Consider the following 27,523-nt stretch of genomic DNA (forward strand, 5'->3'; position numbering starts at 1 on the left):
AAATAAAACCTTATGAAAATTATGACTTCAGTGCTAAGAATGTTCAGTGACTATAGTAACTACTACAGTTTGATTCAGCATTCTGATAAAGTGGACATGTTATCTTGTCCTATTGAGGTGTCGCAGGATTAGAGGAAATTAACTAAAGCATCTCACACGATGCCTGGCACATACCTGCACTCAATAAATAGTAACTATCATAAGGTGTCGAATACATTGGTCTTAGGAGCTTGGCCTTTATAGTAATAGTTATACAACTACATTTCTTCATCTTCTTACATTAAAAATGGATACAAAGGAACTGCATTTGGTTTCTCAGGTCCGTTGGCTCATGTAAAACTAAGAACAGCATGACCTTGAGGATGTAAGATATTTTACATAACCTATCAAAATTGACTAAATATATTCACAGATCAGTAATATTTCTATAATGATTTTGGCAAAAGGCCAATTAAACATACACAACAGTACACCTATTGTGTGCTATGTGCTATATTACGGTGTTGTTTACAGCTATGACTAAAAGGTGTGAAATCAACTTAGACAACTATTAAAAGAAACAAAGTACAACAGAAAAAAAAGAGGAGATATCAGAGTGCATCAAGTGTAAACAAGAATATATATAATGTTCTGGATGCTGTGTTTCAGGTATAAATATGCCCCCCCCCACACACACACAGGTGTACTAGCTGACAAAGTTTATACACATCTTGGCGGGATCATGACTAAAAGTTTGAAAACGCTGCTGTGTGGAGAACTTTGGGTCACATAAAGCTGTGTAAGATATAGTTGCATCCTGAAGAACCTTCTAACTGTTACTCACGTACGAGGCTTAGCAGATGGGTTGAGCTCTGAAGGGTAGAGGAGGAAAGCGGGGCCCTGGGTGGTGACATAGGAGCTGCCTTCAGGGAACACTGAGTAATCTAGGCTACAGCCCAGGGGTACCCTGTGTAAGGACTGAAGTAAGGCCAGGAAGGTAGTTCAAACCACCCTGAGAAATCCAGACCGGTGGGGTGCACTTAATTTGATAATGGCAGGGGAGTAGAAGGAATGTATATGGAGCTCATCTTTAGGATGTTTAAGTCAGCGGAGACTTACAGGACAGAACAGTGGGCGGCTTCAGTCAGCGCGTGAGGGTGGCTGGAAGAACGATGGCTGGCCTAGACGAAGGGTTCGCAGCTGCCCGAGGGTGGGGGTTGGGATCGGCAGTATAGAGAGATATCAGAAGGGTGAGGAACAGAACGGGTTTTGAAAAAGCATGATCGTAATGCTTACTGTGTTCACAATCCAAATTTCAGAAAGCGTTACTGTGAAATCCCCTTTGGGTGTACGGATGTGCGTGCCACTTTAAAAGAACCCTAATTGCCAGGGTCCTTCTAGTTCCAACCTGCTTTGGATGACTGTATTCCCTGAATAAGCTAAGGCTAAAAGGGGTGACGTGGCTAATCGGTGGCAGAGCTAGAACTAGACCCCAAGCCTTCTAAATTCCAGGACAGCGTTCATCCCGTCGCACCCGGTATCTGCGACGGTTTCCATTTCACAAATGTGACACTTAGGCGGGGAGAGATCTAGCTGGAAGAGCTCACTAGCTGGATCCAGATACGCACCCCGTTGTTCTGCTTTCTGTCAGACCGCTGTTCTGACAGGCGTCACAGGAAACACGAATTTGTACAGCAGGCAGGCCTTCCCCCACAGCCCCTTATGGGGGCAAATATTGTTTTGACTATACCACACTCCACATCGTGACCATACACACCTGTTGAAATTAAAAAGATAAAATACCAAAGCAATGTTGGAGAGCTACACGCTAAGGCCTCCTATCTATCAACCCGTAGTCATATATACATTTACAAGCTTTTAAAATTAGGGTCTGTTTCTAATTTCCTATTGGTTTATCAATGTCTTGACCTTTTCTCATCCATTATTTAATTAATTTATCTACTTCCTTGCGTCATTCCCAAGTGCACATTTCCCATAAACTTCGAGGACAGTTTATGAAAATGAAAGAACATTTTTCCTCAGTAATGTTTTCATCGTTATAACTTCTGAGAACAATTTCTTGAGAGATGTTTTGGGAGTTGTATTCCAGAACATATTATCCTCACGGTCTTCCCCTGGTAGGAAGGATAAATGATCTTGCCTTGAGAGTTGCTCTGAATTTTCCAGTTTCAGTGTAAAAGATAAATATTCCCCTTACAGAAGCTGCAGGAGTAGACTTCAAGCAGGCCTGACGTTTAGTCCTGCCAGGGGATGCCACGTCTGGAAATGATCGTGGAAAAAAAGACCCAGTCTCACAGGACACACTGAGCGACTGGTGTCTGTTGTTACCAGTTACGTGTGTCTGGTGAGCGTCCTGAGCATTCGGGAGGCAAGGGAGGCGGCAGAGTTCAGAAACCGTTCCTGGGGAAGGAAAAGAGAGCTTCTCACTATGGGATGGGAACTCCACCCTCGTCAGGAGTGTCAACGAAATCTGGGTGAGGGGAGCTCGCCTCGCTAACTGGGAGTATCGCTGACTCCTGCTCTGTGAAGTGTCTCTGTTTCAGAAGTTGTTCTCCTCACCCACAGAGTGTCCTCCCATCAGTTACGACATGGTCCCCAAAGGCAGCCAAGTGACAACTGATCACCCTGCAGAGCGATAGATGCTTTTCAACTGACGGAATGCCTCTGGGTGCCGTGAGCACTCAGGAAGGGGAGGGAAAGGCAGGGTGCAGGACAGGAGGCACAGCTGGAGTTGGGATTTTGCCAGAGGAGAAGGGTGTGCATGTGGTTATGTAGAGAGGGGCAGAAGAATGTCAGCAACACATCACAAAAAACATGGAGGTAGGTAAGTGCACAGACATATTCCGAAAATGGCAGAGATGGGTTAGGCTGGGGTTGTAGTTCGAAGAACCTCATTTGCTACAAAAGAAATTTAAGTTCATCTTGCAGAAAATCTCTGAGACATAGTCTTATTAGTATTGTTACACTACTGGGATTCTCTTCTTGGGTGGTCTGGGTTCAGAAAGAAGACTGGCAACAGTAAGTGGATGAACTGAATATCACAGTGTCCAAAGGCCTGGAGACTAATCTGAACCTGTTGCAGGATTCACAGCCCCAGAAGATGACTGGGGAAGGAGGCAGCGGAAACTAGAACGAGTCATGGGAATTACTTCTGTGGGTTCCATTCGCTGATGTAAAAGTGCTGAGTCAGACACGAGGTACGGTCCCCCACACAGCTCAGGATAAACACTCTATGTTGCCGTCACCATAAGCACACGTGCTTCCCCGTAAGTTGGCCAGTCTGGGGGTACGCCTTTACTTCTACTGCTTTGGACAATGCAGCTGCTCTTCCTAAATTCTTTGTATTTACACTTATTTCATTACTAGAAGAATGAAAGATTTCCCCCCTAAAGTTTAGTATTATTTCTTCAGGTATAATCATTCCTATTATATATTAGCTGTATTTGGGGTGAGGTATTGAACTTAAGCCTCAGTGTCTTCACCCACACATAGGGGCGAGTAATTGCCCCTACTGAGGGGGTTGCTGGGATTTACAATGAGATGCCAGAGCAAAAGGCCTACCCTGGTGCTCACTAAGTTATCATACTTATAGTATGTTGGTGCTTTTGCAAGCCTTTTTCTATAAATATACATTTAAAATCTGTACTTAATTTTCTTATATGAATTTTTGTTTTGTTGTTTTTATTGCATAGAACTTATTTATTTTACTCAATTTCCTGTTTTCATAAAATTATTACATTTTAGAGCTGAAATAAGTATATTAAATTTTATCCTAACTTCGTTGAATTTTAAATTCATATACAAGTTGGGCCTATTTCTGAATTCTCTATTTTTGTCCATTTTTCTACTTTCATGTTTTTTATTCTGTAAAGTACTCTTTTAAAATTTATCACTTTATACATGTTCTGATTCTTGTAGGACATGTTGGTCCTTTAGTCCTTTGAAGAATCATTAGTCCTTTGTTGATGAGTTCTTTGCTATTCTGCCCATTTATGTATTTATTTAGTGTGAATTTTAGTACTACTGTGTGCAGATATATAATGTAATATTCTGGCATCTTAACTGGAGTCTTGTTAAATTCATCAAGTACTTTAAAAGATATTGTCATTTTAATTATGGTTTTTATTCTTTATTGCAGGAGAATGTATATCTACATTTATTTGTTGTTTTTTAATAAAGATTTTATTTGTTTTTAGAGAGAGGGGAAGGGAAGGAGAAAGAGAGGATGAGAAACATCAATGTGTGGTTGCGTCTCAAGTGCCCCCTACTGGGGACCTGGCCTGCAACCCAGGCATGTGCCCTGACTGGGAATTGAACCAGTGACCCTTTGGTTTGCAGAGCTGTGCTCAATCCACTGAGCTACACAAGCCAGGGCTATATCTACATTCATTTGAATTGTCCTTACTTTCCCATTATATTTTTGTTTTCTCCAGGAAAGGACTAGGAGTCAGAAGACTTCAGTTTTAAATCAGATTCTTGGGGAACTGACTTCCTCCATCATATTATGAGGACAGTAACTACATGCTGATTTCTAAGAATAATGTGAAAGTGGCTCTGTCTACTGAGAATCTATCTCAGATTCATGCTACTTGAGTGGGGCCAATATAAATCATTTCATTAGCTATAAATTGTAGATGTTAATACTTACCTAGTCACCAGAGTGTTGTAAGAGTTATACTGTATTCAAAATTATTTGAAAATGTTACAACATAAACAAGGGTATGGTATAACACAATGTAATTATAAAAACATTGTTTGCTCCCCAGACAGTAAGCTTCTAGAGGGAAGGAACCGTGGACTTCTCCTGTGGGTACCTGCAGTGTGGTGCCAGACCGCAAGAGGAACTCGGTCAGTACTTCAGTACTTCCCTTAGGGGAATGAGTAGATAGCAATAAATTTAAAAAAAAAGGAAAACGAATTGGCTTGGGGAATGGTATGGTTTACAGTAAATGAGCTTATTGAATCTTATGGGCACATTTATTTCATCACATATATAATCATCTTATACTTCAACATTGATCAATATATTAATAGCTTTCCTTCTACTGGGCTCCCCTTGTAGCAAACGTTTATAGCTTTATAAGTTACTTGGGTTCCTAGAACCTTCCTGTTATTTCCCACAAATGTGGCTGCTCTGCTAGAAATGAGATTGTAGCGGGAGCTGAGTGGGAAGGGAGATGGGAGGGGAGGAAAATGTTGTATAATTACCTAACATTTGACTCCAGAGCTAAGGATCAGGAATATACCAAGTTCACAGTAATGACCATTGTCATGCCAGATACTAACCAGAAGCCTTCCACATACTGTTTTTAACCTCAAATTAAAGGTGAGCCAGAAGGACTTCTGTCTGCCAAAACTGCAGTCCAGGCTTTTACTTTCCTGGAAACCTTTCTGCCCCCCTGCCCCCCATTTTCATGCCTAAAGCTCAATACCCCTCCCACCATGGCTGCAGGCGGGAAAGAACAACCCTGATGTAAGGTTTTGGCTCTTCACGGGAAAAAATATTTTGTTTAGAATTATCATTTGCGGGAAATTATTAAGTATACAAATACATTCCATTGATTCGATATCTTAAGCATTTGCTTTTTTTTTTTTTTAAACCATCTCAAGGGCTAACGATGCGACCTTGTCATGAGAACTGGCCAAAACTCAAATATTTGCAATGAGGAGCTTCTCAGCTTTTGGCTCATTTGTAATATGGAGTCTGATGGATGCTTTATGTGGCAGAATGACCTTTCAATTTTCTGTATTTAAAGTAATTTAAGTAATGGCAAGAATGAACTTCAGTGCCGTTAATGTCTTCTTTGGATCCAAGATGCATTAAAGACTCAGTCCCTATACAAACTTAGGGGGAAGGACATGAGTCTTAGAATAAAATCTGCACAGTAGTTTAGAAAGTGCTTTCCCCCCAGATTCTCCAATTGCGCAGAAATCCTCATTAACTCCCTGAGGTGCATAGGGAAGGTCGTTTTGTTATCCCTCCTTTCCACCGCCTCCTCTGTATTGCACAGATGGGCTGACTGAGGTTGACCAAGAAAGCTACAGGACCCAGTTCCAAACCTGCTCTTCGGACTTCAGTTCCTGTAAGTCAAAATTTCTCAGTGTTGGCACTGCTGACATTGTAGGTTGGTGATTTTCATTGTCATTGTGGGAGCCGGCCTGTGCACTGTGAGACAGTGAGAAGCACGCCTGGCCTCACCCACTAGATGCCAGCGGCGTCTCCCCCCCCCCAGCAGTTGTAACAACGAAAATGTCTCTGGATATTGCCAAATGTCCCCTGGGGGTGGAGGGCAAAACCACTCCTGATTGACACCAGAGCTGTCCAAAATGCTATGTCACCAGTAAGTGATAATTAACTCCATTCCTACAGAGACCAACTTGACTTCGTATCTGCTCTGTCTTATGGGATTCGGTTGCTAGATGTGTCTCAGACACCAGCTGGGTAGTCTCTAGCAAGAAGACTGTGGGCCATACTTTAATATTTGTTAAGAGTTTTTTACTCAGCCAGGAGAGACTCTCCCAGACTAAGGCAGACATCTCAGATAAGCTTGTTTTTTCTCTCTAATGAGCCACAGATCGTGATGCGTATTGAAGAACTATTGTGGTCAATAGTACAGCTGACCAAATATGTCTGCTCTGCCAATTTTGGGCTCAAAGCGGGATTGAATTTCCTGGCCCCCCTTACGGTTGGGCAGTGCCTTGCAGCAAGTTCTGGCCAATGAGTTGAGTGGAGCCCTATGTTACTTTTAGGCCAGGGCACTGAATAGATACTGAGCTTTCTCTTCCATCTGGCTTAGGGACTGGCGATGTTTCAGATGGTGCTAGCTGGGCTCCCTCTGAAGCCCTACGTCTCCTGAGTGGCCTGAGAGCACTACACTACTGCTCACCTGCAACAAACATATAGGGTGAATAAGAAATAAATCGTACGTGTTTTAAGCCTTTGAGATATTAAGGTTATCTGTTAGTTTAGCATAATTCAGCTTATTCTGACTGATGTAAGGACTGACAGATGAGAAAAAGACTGAAAAATAGATTTATGTTGAATCAAGGTTACCTGTATTAAAACAGGAAATGTAATACAAAATCACTTAGAACTTCCTTGAGTCTCAGGGTTCTCTAGTTTCATTCACTAACTGTTTAGTATTATGCAAATTGTTTCATTGTAGATTTCTACATACCTGATGTTATATAAATTATATTATTCTATTACTCCAATCTCATTCTTTCATTCATTCAAATAACATTTATTGAACAGTAAAAATATGCCAAGAAGTATTTGGGATAACTTTGCACTTCATTTTGTTTTTGACACCTTTTTTTGTGATGATTCCAGATGGAAAATAAAAGAGGGAGTTCACTTTAATATTTAAAAAGCAAGATGTTTAGGAAATGAATTTGAAGTTGTGTGTGTGTGTGTGTGTTTAAACTTTCCAGGAATTTCCCACCATATCACCTCCTGCTTTCTTACTTGTAAATCATGGGGGACGTTACAGACTTACACACAGTAGAGGCTGAGCAATGGCACTGAGGCAGACTGACAAGGTTTGCGTTGAGGCTTCAGAATTGGATGGATGGGTGATTTCAGGCAAGTGACTTAACCTCCTTGTGCCTTAGTTTTCTCAGCTGTAAATGGTAATCGCAATAGCACCTAAACCTCAGGGCTGTTGTGAAAAGTGAGTGATGCAAAGCATAAAGGGCTTAGAACAGTGCCTGGCACATGTTACGTGTTCAATAAATGTCAGTTCTAAAGTTTTAAAGGAATGTTCTTGTAAGTGATGAATAAAGCACTGGAGTGGGACTATACGTTGCAAACATCACAGAATATGTCAGCTTTATTCACCATTTCATCCTAAACGTCCAACTCAGTGCTTGACACAAAGCAGATATTAAAAAAAAAACATTTATTAAACACATACAGGAATGAGGAGGGATAAGGAGGCCAACAACTCCCAGGTTCTCCTCCCGACCTACCCCCATCTTCTGCCCTTGTCCCAAACTGTGCCCAGCTGTGAGATCCTGGAACACTTACTATCTTAGATCTATCTTCTCTTTTGCAAAGTGAAAGAATGATACCAAAGAGCTATGGACTATGTAGCTAAAAACTAGAATCAATGTTCTGAACGTATGTCATTCTTCAAAAAAGGACTACAAAGACATCACAACATAATTTAAAAATACTTAAAACATACTTGAAAAATAACTAACAGTATGGAGACTCTACAAAAGTACTCTATTATTAGTTTTAGCATTTTTCAAAAAAAATTAATGGAGATTGTTTGCCTCACTGGGAAGGGCACTACAACTCACCGGCACTAATGCCATCACTCAGGTAAGCGCTGGCTTCCCTGAGAGATCTATGGGGAGGGAAGAACTTTATCTTTATCTGCTGGATAAAGAGTCTTAATGTGCAAACTTGCAACTAGAAGAATAAATTCTGGAGATCTAACAGTGATTAGTCAACAATACTATATTATGGATTTCAAAATTTCTGAGAGAATAGATCTTTAATGTTCTTGCCACAAAGAAAAGAGATGACGCGACAGAGGTCTGAGCCACAGCTGCATGGCAAACAGTCACGTGTGACATGTGCATGTACCACATTAAACCATCATACACCTTAAACTTGTACAATGTTACATGTAAATCATACCTCAATTAGAAAAGAAAAAAAGTAATTAACGGTCTTGCCGTCATATACTTCTCGGTTTTTTGACACTTGTGTGCTTGTATGTGAAGGAGGAAAGCCTGACTCACCCCAGCAATGCAATTAATGGGACTGAAGCTTTCAGAGTCTCAGGTTCTAGAGAAACTAACAGGTGGGAGAATAATACCCACTCCATTGGGATTGTCCAGAGCATTACATAAAATAGCCTAACAAAGGACCAAGTAAGAAACAAACTTTCAATAAATAGGAGCAATTGATAGCATAATCATCACTATAACAAGTATTTACAAGGAAACCACTGCCTTACAAAGGCTAGCAGCATGGAGAGTAATTCTTCCAGCTGACATTGAGCAGTAGGTAAGGTGGTTTCATGACATGGGTTTCAGAGAAGTTAATGTAGCACCTAGAAGACACAATAGGCAAAGGAGTGTGTGCCTGCTGGGCAACCCGGTTTGGGAGTGCTGGATGGAGACTTTGGGAAAAAAAAAAATGTTTTAACTTAGAGAACTGTGTGTCAGGAAACAAGAACATGGAAGGGGAGCATAAAATAGTGGTTAAAGTATTACCTAACTTAATTCCTCTGTGCCTCAATTTCTCCATCTGAGAAAAATGGAGAACAATGCTTAGAACAATGCCCAGAATACAGTAAGTGTTTGTGAAATGAACCAGCCCGGTGACAAGAGGGCTGAAGTTACAAAGGATGACCTGTTAGGAGGCCTCTGGAGGAAAGCCCAGCAAGGTGGCTTCTAGGAGCGCAACCTGGAAAGTTATCAGGCTCATCCATCCATACAGCAACTTGGGCTCCTCCTATGGTGCAGGGGGAAGAGCTGTAGCCATAAAGGGAGTCAATTCACATTTGAAATGGCAGAGATGGACCAGAGGCTAGGGCAGAAAGGAGCCCCAGTGAGACTAGGAGGCACAAGCGTGTGTGTAGATAACATGATGCCCCTTCCTAAGGGCTTCCGCAGCATGCCATAATTATTTCACAGCATCCTAGGTGCCCATTAATTATATATGCATCTCTCCAAGGCAGAGGCCTCTGAGGGTCGAGACTGAGTCCTGTTTGCCATGGAATCTCCCTTCCACGGTGTTCAGTGAGCATGTGTTGAAGTGAAGCCAACCTGAGTAATACAATAAGATTGGGCTTGTAATTATTAAGCACACAGTCCTTGGGCCCCTAACTGCTCCCCACCTGACTGTCAACCCTTCCTACTGCCCTAAACAGCTCAATGTTAATGTGTGCGAGGGGAGACGGTGATCCCAAGAATATGGCCCTTTGAGTGAAATCCTAGTCTTGTTTGCAGCGGTGGCCTAAAACCACCCAACATAAAGCTGCCTCCGGAGCCTTCTGTGGAGGGCCGTCCTGCGGCCACCTTTCGGTCCAGGCATCAACTCCTCAAAGTGGCACAAACACAACCAAGCTCAGTGGTTTTGCAAAGGAGCTGATTTTTCCTTCTTTCTTTCTTTACAGCCATCCACCAATCAAATTCTTTTCTGTGTATGCCTTGAGCATCTCTCTCTCACACAGAACCCTCACTAATCTCTCAGTCACGACCTCACAGCATCACACGTGTAGGACCACCGTGGAGTCTTCCTGTGATTCTGTCTACATATCAATGCACGATAAACCTGCCTAAAATACAGTTTCATCAAATTTTTCCCTGTGCCAAATCTAGGCTCCTAATTTTTTACCTTTACCAAATCTACTTTGGTTATCGAGATCCTCCATATTTTGGCACTATCCTACCTATGTAAGGTACATACTACTTATTCATTCAGGTCTGTATGCTGAATCTCTTAGTCTAGTTAGATTAGTGACCTCCCAGCATTAATCACTGAAATTCTTCTCTCATTTAAATACAATAAGTAAAATGTTTGCTTCCATATACTTTGCCCGTGTTGTTTCTGGTTTTGGAATATCCTAATCCTTTGGCCATTCAATTAATATTCCACATAAAACAACATACGCCAGTACTAATATACAATGACATTATTTTGCGTTTCACTCTGTTTCTTGTGCTATGAACAAATGTTCCCTCTTCAAGACTAAATTGCTTGAGGGCAGGGAGTTCACATTATTTTTACCCATTTACCCAACAAATAGTCCCTGAGCTCCAGAACTGTGCAGGCACTGCACTTGGCTTTGGGGTATAGCAAAGAACAAGACAGACATGACCCTGTGAAGCACCGACATTCCAGTGTGTGTGCGTGTGTGTGTGTACGTGTGTGGGGAATGAATAAAAAGGACACATAATTCTAAGATTAGAAAGTGAGGCAAGCACTGTGAAGTAAAAGTATAGGGTGCCATGAGACCATGATAAAGCCTCATATCTTGAAAGAGTATGCGCTTGAACTAAGTAAGGTCAAAAGGATCAAACAGAAACAAACAGGCAAATGTCCAAAGGGCTAAGAAAGCCTGGGGCCTTGAAGGAACTGGAGAAAGGTAGATGTCCATCATCCCAGCGGGCAGAAGGTGAGCCACATCTGATGAGGCTACAGAGGTCCAGACTGGGTGTAGTTCTTAGCAATGAACCAGGGTCAAGAAGTACATGCTAAGTGAGGGTAAACTTTAAGTGGTCTTTAAGAGTTGTCATGCTCGACAGTAAAGGTCATTTCTGAACTTTCGTTGTCCGAGTATTTGGAGTTAAGAAAAAAGGCTGAACATCCAAAGCTTAAAAAATATGAACACAAGTGCTTAGGATTTTTGTTAGTTTTAAAAAATTCAATACAAAGGGATGGACCAATGACAAGAATAATAGGGACTGTGGTCTACTCTACATTACAAGTTTGGTGCCAAATGCTTTACACAGGCCACCTAACAGATGGTAAAGTATTTCAGTCATTACCACTGTGAGTAGGATTCAAGCCAATGACCCCAGAGGTGAGAGGTTGTACATCCAATTACAGATTTCCACTTTCCTTAAGTGTTAAGATGCCTAAAGCAATATATTGTATTTACATCTAGATGCATTGGATAAACTATATTTGATAAAAGAGATGACTTCACGTTCTCAACTTAAATCAAAGAATGCTTACGTAAGTATTTTTTTAATTGAATCCCACTTTAATGCCATCGTATAATCTTTTGGTTAACAGTGCTCATCTTGATTATTCTAACAAAGGGAAACATGGAAATTAATACTTAAATTGGAGAGCTTATGTCATCTATGAAAAAACATATGAAAAATTCAAAATACATACCTGGGACATCTGTGAAGGTTTCTCCAAGGACAGATACATGGAAATCGAGTCCTAAGTCCTTAAGATGCATTAATATCTTAAAGAAACTCTCTGGGTCTTTATCATGCTCCCTGGAAATAAATACACAGAATATAACTTGTGATACCTTAGGGTACGTGTGAGGAAAAGTGTTTTCACTTCTCACAGTATCAATTCCTTCCATGGTCTATTGTTACGAGAGCCCCTGGCATCCAAGTAGAGTTTTCTCCCCATCACCTTTTATTGTAGCGTCAGCACTGAGTTTTTTCACAAATATTATTTTCCTGTCATGTATCAAAATCCCAGTCCTATTGAAGTGTTAAGGCACTGCAGCCTTCTATTAAAGGAAAAAATCTATCATGTGTTTCACGTTTTTTGGTTAAACTATAGAAAACCTAGCCTAGTTTCCCTGCCTATAAAATGGTTAATTTCCCATTTAACACAGATTTTTAACAAAAGACCAGTCTTCAAAGGATGATTCTCTACTGAGCATGAGAAGGTACCAGAGATGCTTTGCGTCTCCATGAGGGTGTATGCCTTCCTCTGGCATTTACTGAGCCCCTCTGTGCCCACAAGGCAGGCACACTTTAGGAAGCGAGATTACAGACTCTTCCACTAATCTCTCATTTTAAATAATTGAATGGAGAATTATAAATACATCCAAGGGGGGTAGGACTGAGTCTAAGTCCACTGAATATTAATTTAGGAGTGGAGGTCAGTCAACATATAAAAGAATGGTAATAAATATGATTCTTTCGTTTCATGGAGGCTTTGAAAAGCATGGATTATTTTTGTTTAGCTTGTCAGTCTTCTTTGTAATAACAGAATGAGAGGCTAAAGGGCACTAAAATTAAAAAAAAACCACCAAATCAAGAAATCACATTAAAATGGAATGAGTAATTTTTTACATTCTAAGGTGTGAATATTCCAGTATTTCTTGTATTTAATTACACTGTTTTAAATCATCTTATTTCAGACAGATGTGGACCAGATGTCTTCAAAATATTTGCTTTTAATTTGTAATTCAGAATTTTAACTTATTTTCTATATTACAGAGAAATAGTTATATATCAGCAATTGAATTTTTCATTTACCAACTAATTATGTAAAATAAATCTGTAAATTGATCAAACTGCGATATGAAATATGAAAATTACATCATTCAGGGAATCTCATGAAAAATGACATCTGCAACCCTGAACGTGTTAATTCACAATTCAGTCAATATTTTCAGTATCGAGAATTAAAACAAATGCATCTTCTGATTAACATTTTAAAATGGCATTTCTAATCTCATGGAATTGTAAATTCCTATAGAATTAGAATTCAGTAACTATTTTAAGCTCTATATCTCTGAGCTTGATTTACTTCAAATAATAAAGAATGCAACAGCAAAGTGCTCTTCCCTTTTTAAGATGATGCAGATTAGATAGAGGCACCACGGGCAAGTTTTTGGACAGTTCTCCTATACACCACTGCTGTGGGCACGGACAAAGACTCAAAACAGTTTGAAAGTAAAGAGTACGCCGTATGCTGTCTCCAGCCGTATCAATCAAATAGCTGCCACCTAATTTGTAGTGTGTGCTTGTAGTCTGATTCTCTCGGAAATCGTTAGATGAAAAGAATGGAAACAATATAACATAATATATCTTAATGAGGGAGTAACACTATGCGGAAGGAAATTTAGTCACTCAGTTCTCTAAGTTTTTCAGTTTGAATTCTAAAAATTTTGGCTATGGATCCCCAAGAGAGTATCTGTTCTAAATATTTCCTGCTAGTGTTTTGTTTGTTTGTTTTGTGTTAAAGGAAAAGTAGATGTGATTTGGGGTTAGGAAGAATTTTAATGGGGCAGAAGCTGTAGTTCTTAAAAGATTCTGGTTTGTTTTCAAAGCAGCAGGCTTTATCAACCTGTATTTTCAGTGTTTCTATGAGATAAGTGCATTACAACCCTACTGTATTTTTAAGATATTTTTGTTGGTGGGCAAAAGCTTTCATATTCAATAATTTCTTTGCATAAGAGCACAATAGAGATTTGTGTGAATCTCTTCTTTTTGTTAAAGCTGTAAGATACAGACGAATGTAAGGTGAGATTTTTCTTTCCCCAAAATTATCTCTGAGGAAAAGAAGCACTTTGTACTAAAATCCTTACAAAGTTTCCCACAACACCAGGCACCCTCTCAATTACTTTATTCTGAACAAAGTACTCCTGAGGGCAGCTGCATTAACCTGAAACAGCATCCACCGATGAGAGTTTTGGGTGGTTTTAACAGTGAATCTGGTACACTGGCTTGAAAAAAAAAAAAGGAAACAAAGGAATTTAATATATGAGGGGGAACTCTGAAAAAACAAGAATTATATTCTAGTAAGTGGGCCCCTTTTAGTACAGAGTTCCCCTCCATCTGACTGTTCTAGAAGCCCATCTGTATCAGTGCACCAGCTGGCGTCGTTGTGAGAAGCTTTGTTCAGCTTCAGTGAAATTTTTTTTAAGACTCTTTCAGTGCATTTGCCCATTTCATGACGGGTGATTTACAAGCACACCTGCCCACAGGGCGCTGAGTGTTCAGCAGTTTTTGTCCAAAACCAGCAGGACCCCTGTGCCCCACCCTCCTCATTCACCCGATCTCGCCTTGAACAACGTTTTGCTGTTTCCCTCCATGAAAACAGTGCTCAAAGGGAAACATTTTGCCCATGTGGAAGAGGGGAAACAAAAAAAGGCAGAAGCACTAAAAAGCATCAAAATTGATGAGTTCAGAAACTGTTTTGAGCAGTGGGAAAAAATGTCTCCATGGGTGTGTTGCATCAAATGGAGAGTGCTTTGAAGGTGACTGAAGTTTAAACATATAAGAATAAATATACATTTTTTATAAATAAATTCTGGGGTTTTCTTTGGGCCCCTCTTGTAATACTGGCTTAGTAATTATTTGGAAGACGTGACCTAACAATTCAGAGAGTTGGATATGCCAAAAACATTTCAAAGATCATTAAAAAAACTCATAGTGTTTACTGAAGATCAGGACCAGTAAGTGGGTTTTTACAGTTCAGGAAAAGATTTCCAGTGATGGCCTCATAGAGTCTCACAAGTCTTGCAGCTCACACCACTCGGACTGAATTCCAGGTGACAGCTGATGGAAGCACGCCAGCTGCTGAAAAGGTGGCACCACTCTGAGGTCAGAGTCCACTAGAGGGGCTGTCGGATTAAAACTGCTTGATAAAATACAAGGGTGGGAAAAGAGCAATACTCCTAAAAATATTCTGCATGCCATGTTTTAAAGTATTAGTTACATCTAAATTAGTAGATTACATATTATAAGTAGACACCTGTCTACTTACGTCTTGTATGTCCCTCAAAGTTGAAATAGTCAGTTTGTCTGACATTTTTTCTCGATTTTCTCTTTAGAAAAAATGGGAATAGCCTAACATTCAGAAATCACGACAGATGGACACAAGTATTTAGGCCCAGACACAAAACAAGGCACGGATACATCGGCGGCAGAGCTCAGTACTCTCTGTGCAGCAAGGGACTCACTCCACATATCCAAGGGGTCATCCATGGATCGTACGCCAGCACCCACGGTCCTAATGAGCCCATTTAGCAGAACACGTGAATCTGTATTCACTTCCTTTCTAAGAAATCGAATGTGAAGCTCTCATACTTATGATTTAGCATAAAGCATTGAATATAAGATGGGAGACTTAAAAAAATGTATTCAGTGACCTTGTCTGCCAATAGCTGTCAAGAGTAAACACACATTTCATAATACATTCAATTCCCTATGAACACTTTGTAGACTTCCGGGCTCCCTAAACCCTCTTCTGCTCTCATCCATTGCTGGAAGGAATGTAAATTGGAATAACATTTTAGAGGGCAATTTGGTAATGTACATAATTCAGCCTTAAAATGTGTATAATTTTTGCCCCAGTAATTCCAGTTTAGAAAAGTTAATTGAAGAGGTGCATAGACATTCAGTGAGAGCACAGTCATTGCAGGGTTGTTATAATGGCAACATCTGTAAACAACCGAATGAACCTGATAAAGAAATTCATTTTGATGCATCCATACGATACAATTCCATGCGGTCACTACAAATAATGTTGTGGAAGTATATTTCCTGACATGGAAAATATTCAAGAAATACTGTTAAGTAAAAGGGAAGTGACAGAGTAGTATATATTATATGCTCCGTTTTGCAAGACGAACGTGTGTGCCCAGACAAAGTTTGGGATGAACTGTACCAAAATATCAACAGGGTTGATCTTTATATTGCATTATAAATGCTTCTTTTTTATATGCTTTCTATATATTTTTACAAACTTTAAAAAATATAAATCACTTTAATATTGCAAGGAACCAACTCTAACATTCTGCCATAAAATTGCACTCACAGGATTTTCACTTAACTCTGTAACACTTTCAGTATTTATAGTAGCGTAATTCTTCATTTCCTGCGACCCCTCTGCATTCGACAGCTGCCCATCAGCAAACTTGATTCATCACAAAACATCCCAGAAGAAGAGCCAGAGTCCAAGCTTCCCAACAATCCCACATTCTTGACGAGGTAAGGATGAACGAGTCTGGCTGGGAACCCAGTCCTCCACAGCCCAACTACGGCAGAAGAGACCAGCACGGAAACATTTCAGGCTTCCTGGAAGCAGCAGATAGAGCGAGAACAGCTTTTATTCCCAAATATTATTCAGAACATTTGAAAAGCATAAACTGTTTCCATGTGTTTTTTCTTCTATATCTGTTCTCTCTCTGTTGCCTTTCCTATTTAGTCTTTTAGAGCTGAATTTCTTCCTATTCCTCACTTAACATTCATTCGGTAAATATTTATTGAGAATTGCTAAGTTCTCCATACTCGTCACTTGTACTCAACTGCTACCCTTTCCCATTTTCCACACAACTTTATAGCTGGGCAGAAACCTGGCTTTTTCTAGATGCTATCACTTTCTTAGCAGCAGGTCACTCTGGGCTGAGAGTTCCATGAGGGAGACATAAGCAATGTCTGTTTTGTTCATTTCCAAGTGACCAGTGGCTCGAGTGGCAGACGTTCATGGATAACTGGTTCTTTTTTCATTTTTGGCACACAGAGGACTCCACTTTTGTCCCCTTGAAGAAGGGGATGCCAAAGGACTGGTTCTGACCAATGGGTTGCACGCTGATTGTCCAGTGTCACTTCCAGGTGGAAATATCTACGAGCAGTTCCGGAGAGCAGCCTGTGCAGCAGTGATCCCTACAGAAGTCTTGCTTTAACCTGACATGGTTAACAGCAGAGAGTGAGGCGGTCTGGATTGCTGGATTGCTGCACCCATATATGCAGCAGACTTGGAGTTAGTGAGCGAAGGAAACTTTCGTTGTATTTAAGCAACTGATATTTTTTTGGAGGGGGGGGGTCTTCATTACAGCAGCATAATGTGGCCTAGGCTGACTAACACATTTTCTGTGGCACAAAACTGGCTGCTCTAAAATATCTGTTGAACAAATAAAGGTGTCACACAAATGAATTACATTTATAGATCTCCGACTATGTTCAATATTCCATGCCAGGCACCTGATCATAATCTGACTGAAGCCTCTCAACCAAGGGTCATACAAATAAATTATTTCTTTATCTAAGATCACACAGGAGAAATTCAGTCTGTGTTTGAAATCATGTCTTATCACTCCACAGTCATACTCTTTCTTCTACACAGCTTTTGACTTTTTTCCCCTTCCTTCCAACATACAATGAGAAGAAAAAGAGCTGGCACCTTCAGTCCATGGTTTCATCTCCAGGCCATCAAGTTATGAATGTTCCTTAGATTCTCGTTATGTGAGGTTAAAACCCATTAGATAAAACAGTAAGAATACAGGAAAGTCAGAGGGAATTATGGCCTCTCCAATACCCTGGTTACAAACCTCCTCACCTTTCTGATGCCCTGCTAACCTCCATCCTCACTTCCCCATTATGAAGTTCTGCTTTACTTCCAAGTTTAGAAATGTGTTCCTTACTCAAAAACACAAGACTTCTAGTTACTATCCCGGATTAGCGGTTACGATCATGTATTTCTCCACCACTCATAAACTTTTCAGTCTCCTCTACATGCCTCACATACCAATAGTCTTGGTTTTCTCCACATGTGCTGCTGCTGCTTCTTAAATGGGGCTTCAGTTGGACTTCGGCCAATAGTCTTATTAACCACCAACTTCTCAGCCTCCCTCCCCACCCCCGTCAGTGCCTCTCTTTCTCTAACTTTACTGGCCCTCTCCACCATCGTTTACTTATAGTTGATCAAGACTGAGAGTATTTACTATGGCCCTCTCTCATTTTCTTCATCTTTGAGATCTGTGGTATTTTAATATTCTACAAATGTAACCAGTTCCTTCCACCCTCCCCTCCACCTCGAACACATTCAAGATGCTAAGATGATTTACGTTCATTGCTTTAGGAAAGGCATGGGAACAGCACCCCTCCCCATAACCCATGGCCCCCAAATGTGACCAGAAAGAGATGCAGTATTCTTGTCTAATTAGAAAAGTAAAAAAACCTTTGTAGAAATTGTGAGGATTTCAGACGGGTATGAGCCGTTGAGAAAAATGCCGTGAGACTGCAGTGTACTCCCTCCCGCCTGGGCCGCCATCCCACCTGTGGTTGGGAACACCAAGGACTGGCGGCGAGGAGCTGAGCGGAACAGGACTCTAAGCATCCCAGAGGCCGTGCACAGTGCTTCCCGGGTGAGCAGCCCGGGGAAGAACGGCAACTCCAGAACGAACATCTGACTGTATGCATCTAGACAGTCCTGGGGACATTGTGAGAGATTCTCGAGTTGTGGTAGTCAGAAAAGTGGAGCCATGATTTCTGTGAATGTAATGGAAGAATCACAAAGCTGCTGGCAGGCGGAAGCAAGGGATCCCTCACCAGTAACCGGCGAGGGATGGAGACCAGGGAGATGGAAGACAGAGAATCTTGAACTACCTGAGCTTTCTACCACCATGTTGGAATGGTCTATTGCAGAGAAATTGAGGTATAGAAAAATAAAATTCTAATTTATGCATATCAGGGTTTCATGCCATCTTCATATTTATATCATCTTTCTTTTTAATAGCAGAGGGAGAGATGCCTCTCAAAATTCAAAGTCTATTAGAGCTCTAGATTTTCTACTTTGCTTCTCTCTGAGAGATGTGTGTTTTCATATTCAGTTTCCGTCCTAAAGCCCGCTCCTACTCCACATTTTCTTCATTTATACATTTGGCACTTTAAGTCATCCCTTCTACCTGACAACATTTATTGACAGCAGTAGTTCCGATAATGTACTCTGTCTAGGTGAGTTTTCACAGAGCATCTTAGAGCGTTTGCTGGGTCCCTCTTTTCCTACCTCCTGTGTTTTTGTCCCTACAACTCTGTGCCCGATCTCCCATTTGTCTGTTCTCTTGGATCAAAGTGCTCCTAACACCACCGATTTCCAGCTCTGCTCCATTCCTCCTCATGCATCATACGGTTTCTCCAACTTTGACATCACTGTCCACACTCAACTTTCTTAGAAAGGGTCCTTGCTTGGTTTCCAAGTAGTGTAATCAGACTATAACCTAATGACCTTCTCCTTCCCAATTTTGTCTTCCCACTCATTCCATCCCAAAGGCCACCCAGGAAAAACCATATTCGACAAGTCATTTTTCCCACTAGGTCTCACAACATGATTCCTTTCTAAATCTTCCCACTGCTAAAAGCTCAGACCCCCCAGGTTGTTTCTCTTCAGCAAGGATTTCAACTCTCCCTGCATATTGTATACAGTAATTTCATTCAGTTAACTTGCCAATGAGCTCTCTTCCTCTGCTACCCTGGCCAGGAAGCTGTAGGCATCCGTGCCTCAAAGAACTGGTAGGCTAGGAAGTGTCTTAACTAAGATGAATTGGGTCTTCCCCACTCTTGAGAAGTTACTTAAGCAGCAGCCACCATTCCCCATATTTTAAACCATCATAATGTAATTACTTCCTCTCAGACTTGGAGGTTCTTTGAAACAACTCTTTCCCCTCCCCAGGGCATTACTGTCTATTCCCTCAGTAATAATCTCCCTGCTGAATGTGGTGATTTGGGCTGTAATGTGAAACTAACTCATCACTTAGATTTTCTTTTGGATTACAATATTTCCCTCCAAGGGATATGTAGAAATACATTCAAAACTGCTTGTTAGTTATCCTGAGAGCTACTCCGGTAGTCCACCTCCCATATAGAAACTTCTCCCAGGGCTCATCTAGGAAATTCTCTGACGTCCCTGAGAATTGTGTTTCCACCTCTTGGAGAGGAAGACATATGATTCTTGTTTCCTGTTTTACTCTGACTGCCAGGAGGCTTACATTCAGGTTTTAAAGTGCTCAACCTCAGCAACTATCAGATGGAAATAATAATACTGAAAAATAATAGAACAGAAATTAAAAAAAAAAAAAACCCTCACTGGAAGGGATCAATAGGAGGGGATTTATCCAGTGTGAACAACAGAGAGAAAAACAGAAAAAAATTAAAGAAATGAAAAAGACCTGAACCTCAGGAACCTGTGAGATAAAACAGATGATGCAACATTGTATCATCAGAGTCCCAAAGGGAACTCTGTATTTCTTACAACTGCATGGGAATGTACAATTATTTCAATACAAATTTCAGTTGTAAAAAATACACACCCATTGTAATAAAATACAAATAATTCAGAAATATACGAAGCACTGACAACCCTGTTCCTCACCCCTCCTGATTCTATCACTACTCAGACGACACCGCTACTAACAGCGGTTTGGTGGGTGGGCTTCCAGAGCTGTTACACGCAAACATACAGATTTGTGTGTGTGTATTTCTACACATACTCTCCTCACTACATTCAAGCAGGACATCAGCATCAGTCATTTTGCACTTTCCTCTCTCGCTAAGTATATAACAGATATCTACGTACATCAGTGCATAGAGATAGTTCATTTTGAGTGGTTACATAATATTTCATTATTTTAAAGTAAATTCTCCTACTAATGCACATTTGTGTCTAATTCTTGCTGTTTCAAATAATACTCAAAGTGGCATCAAGTTCTCTTTATAATATTCAATTTCTCTTTTGTAGAACTCTTAATCTCTTCTTATTTTTACTCCTGTCTTGCAAATGTAGCCACTCCAAATCTCTGTCCGAGGCCCTCCCCCCTTCCTGCAGTGTTCACCTTCCTTTTGGAGCGATCCCACTTTCAGAATTTTATGTATTCACTTCTGCTATAATTTGCAAGAGGGCAGAGCTCATGCCTTTGCTTGCCCTGCACTCCCCATGTCTAGAACAAGGCCCTGCACAGAGTACAGAAAGTTATTAAATCGAGTTGACTCTACACCTACGTCACTTCCCGTGAATCTAATCTTTTTATCCTCTCCTACTGTCAATTATTATTTTACTCTTTATATAACCAGATGGATATATATATATATAATCTTCCAATGACAACTCATCTATAATCTTGGACTTAAAGACTAACCTGCCGCCTCATCAAACACAGCACTGCTGGCCACGCTCCTCTCTAGTGTCCTCATGTCCTCATTCTCCCGGTATTCTCGGAACCCAAGCCTGACAGGCACGTTTCTGAACACGGAGGTTCCTTCCAAATTTGTCCTGCCAATCAACTTATTACCAGCCTTGCCATGTCTTCCTACTCAAATAGTTGAAGATCTGCTGGATAATGTCTGTTTTCATAGTTCAACGTTATCACTTCATACCTGACAGCACCACTGAGATTCCCGCCCCCCCGCCAATTCAGCTTCCAAGAAACTGTTATATCATCCTCTTTAACATGATTTTCTTTACATATCTCTTCTTGAAATGTCACTAACTAGAAACCATTAAGTTAAAGTTAAGCTGGCCAATCCTACATTCAAATATGCATTTTCATCAATCATTTGCCCTCACTAGTCCCCAAAATGAGTGTTGATACTCATATGCATTCTCATCCTCTGCTTTTCTCTCCACTGGTTTCAATCCACAACTCCTGAGCCTACAATTGTGGAAGCTGGAGCACATCCTCCTCGCCTCTCTGCCACTCCTAGCCCATTATCTCCGTCACTGACTTTGAATTTATTGTGACCGGTAATAACCCCCGTGATATTCCATCTCACTCCGAATCACTTCTGCACTAATGTTCATAAGCTACTGATGATGTCGGGAATATGCTCTTTTACACTGCTTCATATTTATTTGTATGTTGTCCCCGTATAATTATTCGGAAAGTTCCACAGTATCAGAGAAACCTCTTGACTCCAGAAGCTGGTGGACGCTGGAAGTGTGACTCTGGAAGGAGTGAACGATGTTCTGGCATGGCCCCATAGAGATAGTTAGATATGCAAAACTCCAGTAGGGTGAGCGTATGAAATGACATGAAGTATCATGTTTTTTTTTTTTTAATGGAGAATTAGACATGGTCTGGATTATTAGATGCCTTTCATTGAAATGGATTTCAATTCTTAATAACAGGTTTTCATATTCAGTTGTGCACATTTCGTCACATCTAGAAATGACAAGGACTTCAATCATGTGGGAAAGAACCATAATTTGAAGAAGGAAAATCCATTCCAAATTCCCTTTTGATTTAAAAATGTTAAAAATAGAAACGGACAGAGCGATTCATAAGAAATCTCACCAATGCAAGAAAAATGCGAAAACTCCATCCATTTTACATATTATGCGTCGTTTCTGGACCCAAGTGAGACTGCCGTGTTTTCTGGCCGATGCAGAGACCCCTGGAAGAGACAGCCTCCCTTAGTCAGCAGCAACTGCTGCCGTAGCAGCCTGTCAGGGCGATGCCTGGGGGGAGGGGGCACAATATGGAATGTCTGTTCTACAAAGACCTGTGCAAAAGGATGTGTTCTTCTCGTTACATATGTTACATTTTTTCATTTTATAAACAGCATTAATTATGCATTTCTTCTTCTCTACTGTATTCTCATAAACGGAATAAATCTGTATTATTGTACTTAATCCTTTTTTCATAAGATGTACAAAAAGTTCAGTCCCCAATCTTGTTACTCCAGTCTTTCCTTGCTCATTATTTAAATTTATTAAGATCTACTCATATTCATTACCAAAGGTGGACTAACTATTCATATGGAAGAGAATAAAAGATTCTGAATATTGTAATAACATCACATGCTATAAATTTACTATATCACTTAAGAAAAAGCTCTCCAGAATGAAAAGACTCATGAACCAAAGTCTTAATTAATTAAATATGCTTACTGCCAGTAGGTATCAGAACAATTTATTTCTGGTAAAGGATGAATAACAAAGAATAGTCAACTGCATTAGACAGTGTAATTGGTGGGAGATTATTTTGATTAATTACTTTTCTTTAGAAATGTCTGTAAACCCCCCAAAAGAAAAGCTTACTGAATGCTAATAACAATCAATCCATTTATGACTGTAGTTCTGAAGGTGAGTGTTATCAGAATATATGAAGGAAAATAGCTTACATGGTCAATACACCCTAGTAAAAAAAGGATTAAAATCCTAGTTCTGATATTTAGTAACTGTAATCCAGGGCAAACTAGCAAACCAGTCTGAGATTTAATTTCCTCATCAGTAACAATCTGGCTAATAACACTCAGTTCAAAGAGCTGTTGAGGGGATTAAGTGAGATGACGAATATGAAACCATTTGTGGTGTTTGGCAAACAGAAAATACATAATAAAAGATGGCCGTTATTATTGTTATAATAATTATTACAATCATTGTTTTCTTTTTCATTTATAGAAATGTGAATTTCAGATTAATAGTCACATAATTGGACAAAAAAATAAAGTCTGCTATACTTTACAATCAGTTACAGTAAGCAGAATGTGCCATAGTTTAGAGTCTAATGTTTACCTTGACAATTGTAAATAAAGGCATCTAAAGTGGCAACTATTACCTATGCAAATAACATAGTAAGCACTCAGTATATGGCAGTTATTTTTCACAGCAGAGTTACAAATACGGTTTGAAGTAAAATGTGTTTATGTGTAAGGGCACATCTGTAATTGAATTGGGCTTCTCAGCATTCTATTCTTAATCCTGTCAAATGCCAGTTAGCCCAGTCACCCTCGCATCCATAATCTGTCCCTTCACCAACTCCTCATTGTCACCCAAATGCGTCGTTCCTTTCTTGATGGAGTTCAGATATTCACCTTTCTTCCCAGAACTAATATAACATCATACCAAATCACCTTTTTATAATAATTACAACTGAAATTGGGGGAAAATTGCTATTTCTCCCTTTCTCCTCTTGGAAATTATCCAAAAGCAACAGGAGTTCTAGAAACAGAGCACAAACATAATCTTCCACAACAAAGATATCAAGAGCCACGAACCACACAACAGGTGGAGAGCTCCCGAAAATGATGAAGTTCAAACGGGGTACAGGTGGCAGCAGCACAAGGATTCTCAGAGGGGGCGGGTGGAAGGGCTTCTCCGAGGTGAAGAGTGTGCCCACGTGTGAGGCCCCCAATCCCTAGATTGTAAAACCTCAGCAGGGCTTGGGTGCTGGGGAGGCTGATTCCCTGTGCCTGGGTCAGTCTTGGGAAGCACAGAATACAGTGCTAGGTAAGAGATCAGACAGAAGGCATTTTTGCAAGAAGCAGTCCATTTCATTACATTGTGTCTGGGAGGGTTACAGAAGTACATTGGCTGGTACACGTGCCATCATTTTTCTGTGACTACATAATTCATTAATTTTCACAAATTAGAATGGCACTGAATGCTGAATTTCCCATAAACATCCTAAAACAAAGGTAACCTCTTAAGAAAGGTAAACATTTAAAAAAAAAAACCAACCCTATTTCTTTTGCTTTAGACACAAATTTCAAGGCAATATTTTTATTTTTTTAAAAAATGGAATCTACATCATACTTTCTGAATGAGAACTTAGCAAAGGTTCAGTAGTATGTGTATATTCATTTGTGACACTTATTTGCATTAGGAAAAAGGCCACATGTATTCTAGAGAGCAGCATGTGTTAGATGAGCAGAAGTAAAGAATCATTATTTGATTTTTTGGTGTACTTTCTTGAATATTTTAATTTTGTATTATATCCCTATACTTTTAAAACTTTTGAAAGTTATTTAAACTTAAAAGTTAGTTTCTATATTAGTATATTCTAGATTTGGAAGTATTAAAATGAGGTACAATTTCAACCATTTAAATCCAAGAAGGAGATGAGTGGTTTAATATCTTTGTTGCATTTATAGGGCAGATTGATAATACATGCCTCTTATTGAGTGTTCCATCTGTAAACTGGATTCACGAAATACAATGTTTGAGGAGAGATTATATAGGGGTTTTTACTGAATGTTAATTACCTTGAGGAAAGATGCTAGGTAGATGAGTTTTACATTTGAAATAATATACAACAAAACACTGTGGTTGGGTCCATTTAATTGGCACTATTTTTAACAGTGTATTAATTAACGTACAGAAAATCAGGAAAACCACAAATTCTCTTATCAAGGGTATGTTTCTGGCCTTAGGACAAAATATCTTTGTCTAACGTTAGAAATTCATTCAATAAAGGGGAACCGTGTGCCCCTGTGTGCCAGCCAGAACTTGTACACAGTACTGGGACACAAATGGGATTAACGACAGCAGGAGACCCAACCCTCAAGGAATCTAAGTTCTAGTCAGATTTGTAGTCTTATCTCTCAGATCATAGCACAGGTTCCCCATGTGCTGTGACGTGAGAGGTAAGACGGAAAGGCCATTGCCCCCAGACCTCTTCTATGGCTATTAACACCTGACGTTCATTAAGGCTGAAGCCTTTTATACATCTTAGCAGCACGATTTTAAGCCAGGTACTTCGGTCACAGTAGATATGTACTATGTAAATATTATTAGTAAATATTATTTGATGGATTGATGGTTAGATGAATAAGTGAAAATTCCCTTTTTGGGTTTCCTTTTGGAAAAGCAGGTAAACAAGTAACCTTCTTAAAATGAAAATACCCCAGGGGAGAAAAGATATTAGTTATTAGCAAGACTTGATATGGTAGTGTGGTTTAATTTAAAAGTATGTGTGTCTACTCATGTGTATCTTGTATTCTTTTGGGATCAAACTATTGAAACACCACTAAGATGTAAATTTACCTGGTTAAAGTGGGGCCGTCAAAAGGACAAGACCGAAATATGGAGAATGTACAGGGAGAGTGAGAACTGTGTGGGATACCAAACAAAAGGAAGTTCTGGGTGCCTGGGCAAGAGCTGGCAGGCTTGTGCTAGCAGGAAGGTATTAAATAGCATGTAAACCTGAGAGGCACAGTGCCTCCTACCGAGCCACTTTGCGCATTTCACATTTCCTGGAGGCTGGCTCTTAAAGTAAGAATTGAGTCTGCAACAGGTGCTTTTAAGGTGGCCTCCGGGTCAGGAGGTCTGCCCTCTGGTACAAGAGAAAACCAGAGCTTCCTTCGACCTCACTTAGGGCTGGGGACATCAAGCTGCCACCCCACAACTTCGCTCCAAAACACAAGGGAGCAGGTCTGCCAGACCCTTGGCCCCAATTTTCGGGTCACGAAGGGAAACACGCAAGAAAGCACTCTTGCCAGTTCTGGTGGACTCACCCTGGGCTCCCAGAGCACGGGTGCACGTTCAGTTTAGTTCGGTGATCTTTCTTGCAACTTGTGCGGCTCAGGAACTCATGTATCTAATGGGATCCCTCTCTCAATTATCCTCACTTCCACAGTGGAGCCTTGCCTCACTTTTCTAGGCAGGATGAGTTGCTTCCTCTTTTGGGCTTTCACTTATTATGTTGTACTGCAATTATCTGCGAGCTCTCTGAGGCAGGGGTCTCAAAAGAAGCCCTATCAATACATGTGTAGAAGGATAATATTTGAAGTATTAATCAATGTACTTAATGGACTTCCTCCCTTGGCATTTCTTACATTGCAAATCCACTCCTCCCCACTGCAAGCTCCCTCCCCCAGCACTGGGAGCAAGGATGTGCTATACTCTTTGCCCTTAAGGTAAGGTTATTAAACAGGAATGCAAAAAGAAGGCAAAACAAATACTTAATTCTTGATTTTACATTACAATTCTGATGCTGAGGTCTAAACAACAGTTTTGGAGAATAATACTAAGTAGGTTTTTGTCAACATACTCCCTACTCACAACCTCCCTTTCCTCAACCCACACTGCTGAGGGGGGGGGTGTGGGGATCTGTGGGCCGAGGGAGGCAAGTTAGAGAGGCTAGAGGTACTCATAAGAAGATGTCCAAGGCTGAAAACTGGGAGAAACAGGGCCATAGAGAGAGATACAGTTCGTTGGGAGAATGACCCTGGTCTTTTGCTTTTTCTTCTAGAACCAGGGAGCAGCAGCTTTGCAGGGGCTACTGTGGCCAGCAGGGTTGAGATCCACTGAGGAAAATAAATTGCTAAGGTCCTGAGGAAAATAAATGACTTATGTCTGGAGGACTGAAAGCGAGTTTGCTGAGTTTTCTGAGGTTCGAAAGCTGTACGGGAGAGCAAAAACTTTTCCGAGGGCCCTGAGTGAGATGAAGCTACCTGACAGAGGCAGAGTGCGGGTGGGATGCTATCAGGCCCTTGCGGTGCACACTGGTGTGGACAACAGTGTGTCAACAGACGGGAACTTAATGCAGTAGACGCCGGCTCTGTGAGGTGATCGCCA

At 40.5% G+C, this 27,523-nt stretch overlaps 1 protein-coding gene across 8 annotated transcripts in view; it reads right to left on the reverse strand.

Annotated features, from left to right (window-relative positions):
• GTDC1 (glycosyltransferase like domain containing 1) overlaps positions 1-27,523 on the reverse strand; it is a 369,716-nt gene that overhangs the window by 14,412 nt on the left and 327,781 nt on the right. For all 8 annotated transcript variants that reach the window (XM_053918630.1, XM_053918627.1, XM_053918633.2 and 5 more), the window contains one exon: positions 11,867-11,976. In XM_053918630.1, coding sequence (XP_053774605.1) covers positions 11,867-11,976 — 110 coding nt within the window. The remainder of the gene's footprint in view (positions 1-11,866; positions 11,977-27,523) is intronic.

This window comes from Desmodus rotundus, chromosome 2 (genome assembly GCF_022682495.2).
Source record: "Desmodus rotundus isolate HL8 chromosome 2, HLdesRot8A.1, whole genome shotgun sequence".
Classification (NCBI taxonomy): domain Eukaryota; kingdom Metazoa; phylum Chordata; class Mammalia; order Chiroptera; family Phyllostomidae; genus Desmodus; species Desmodus rotundus.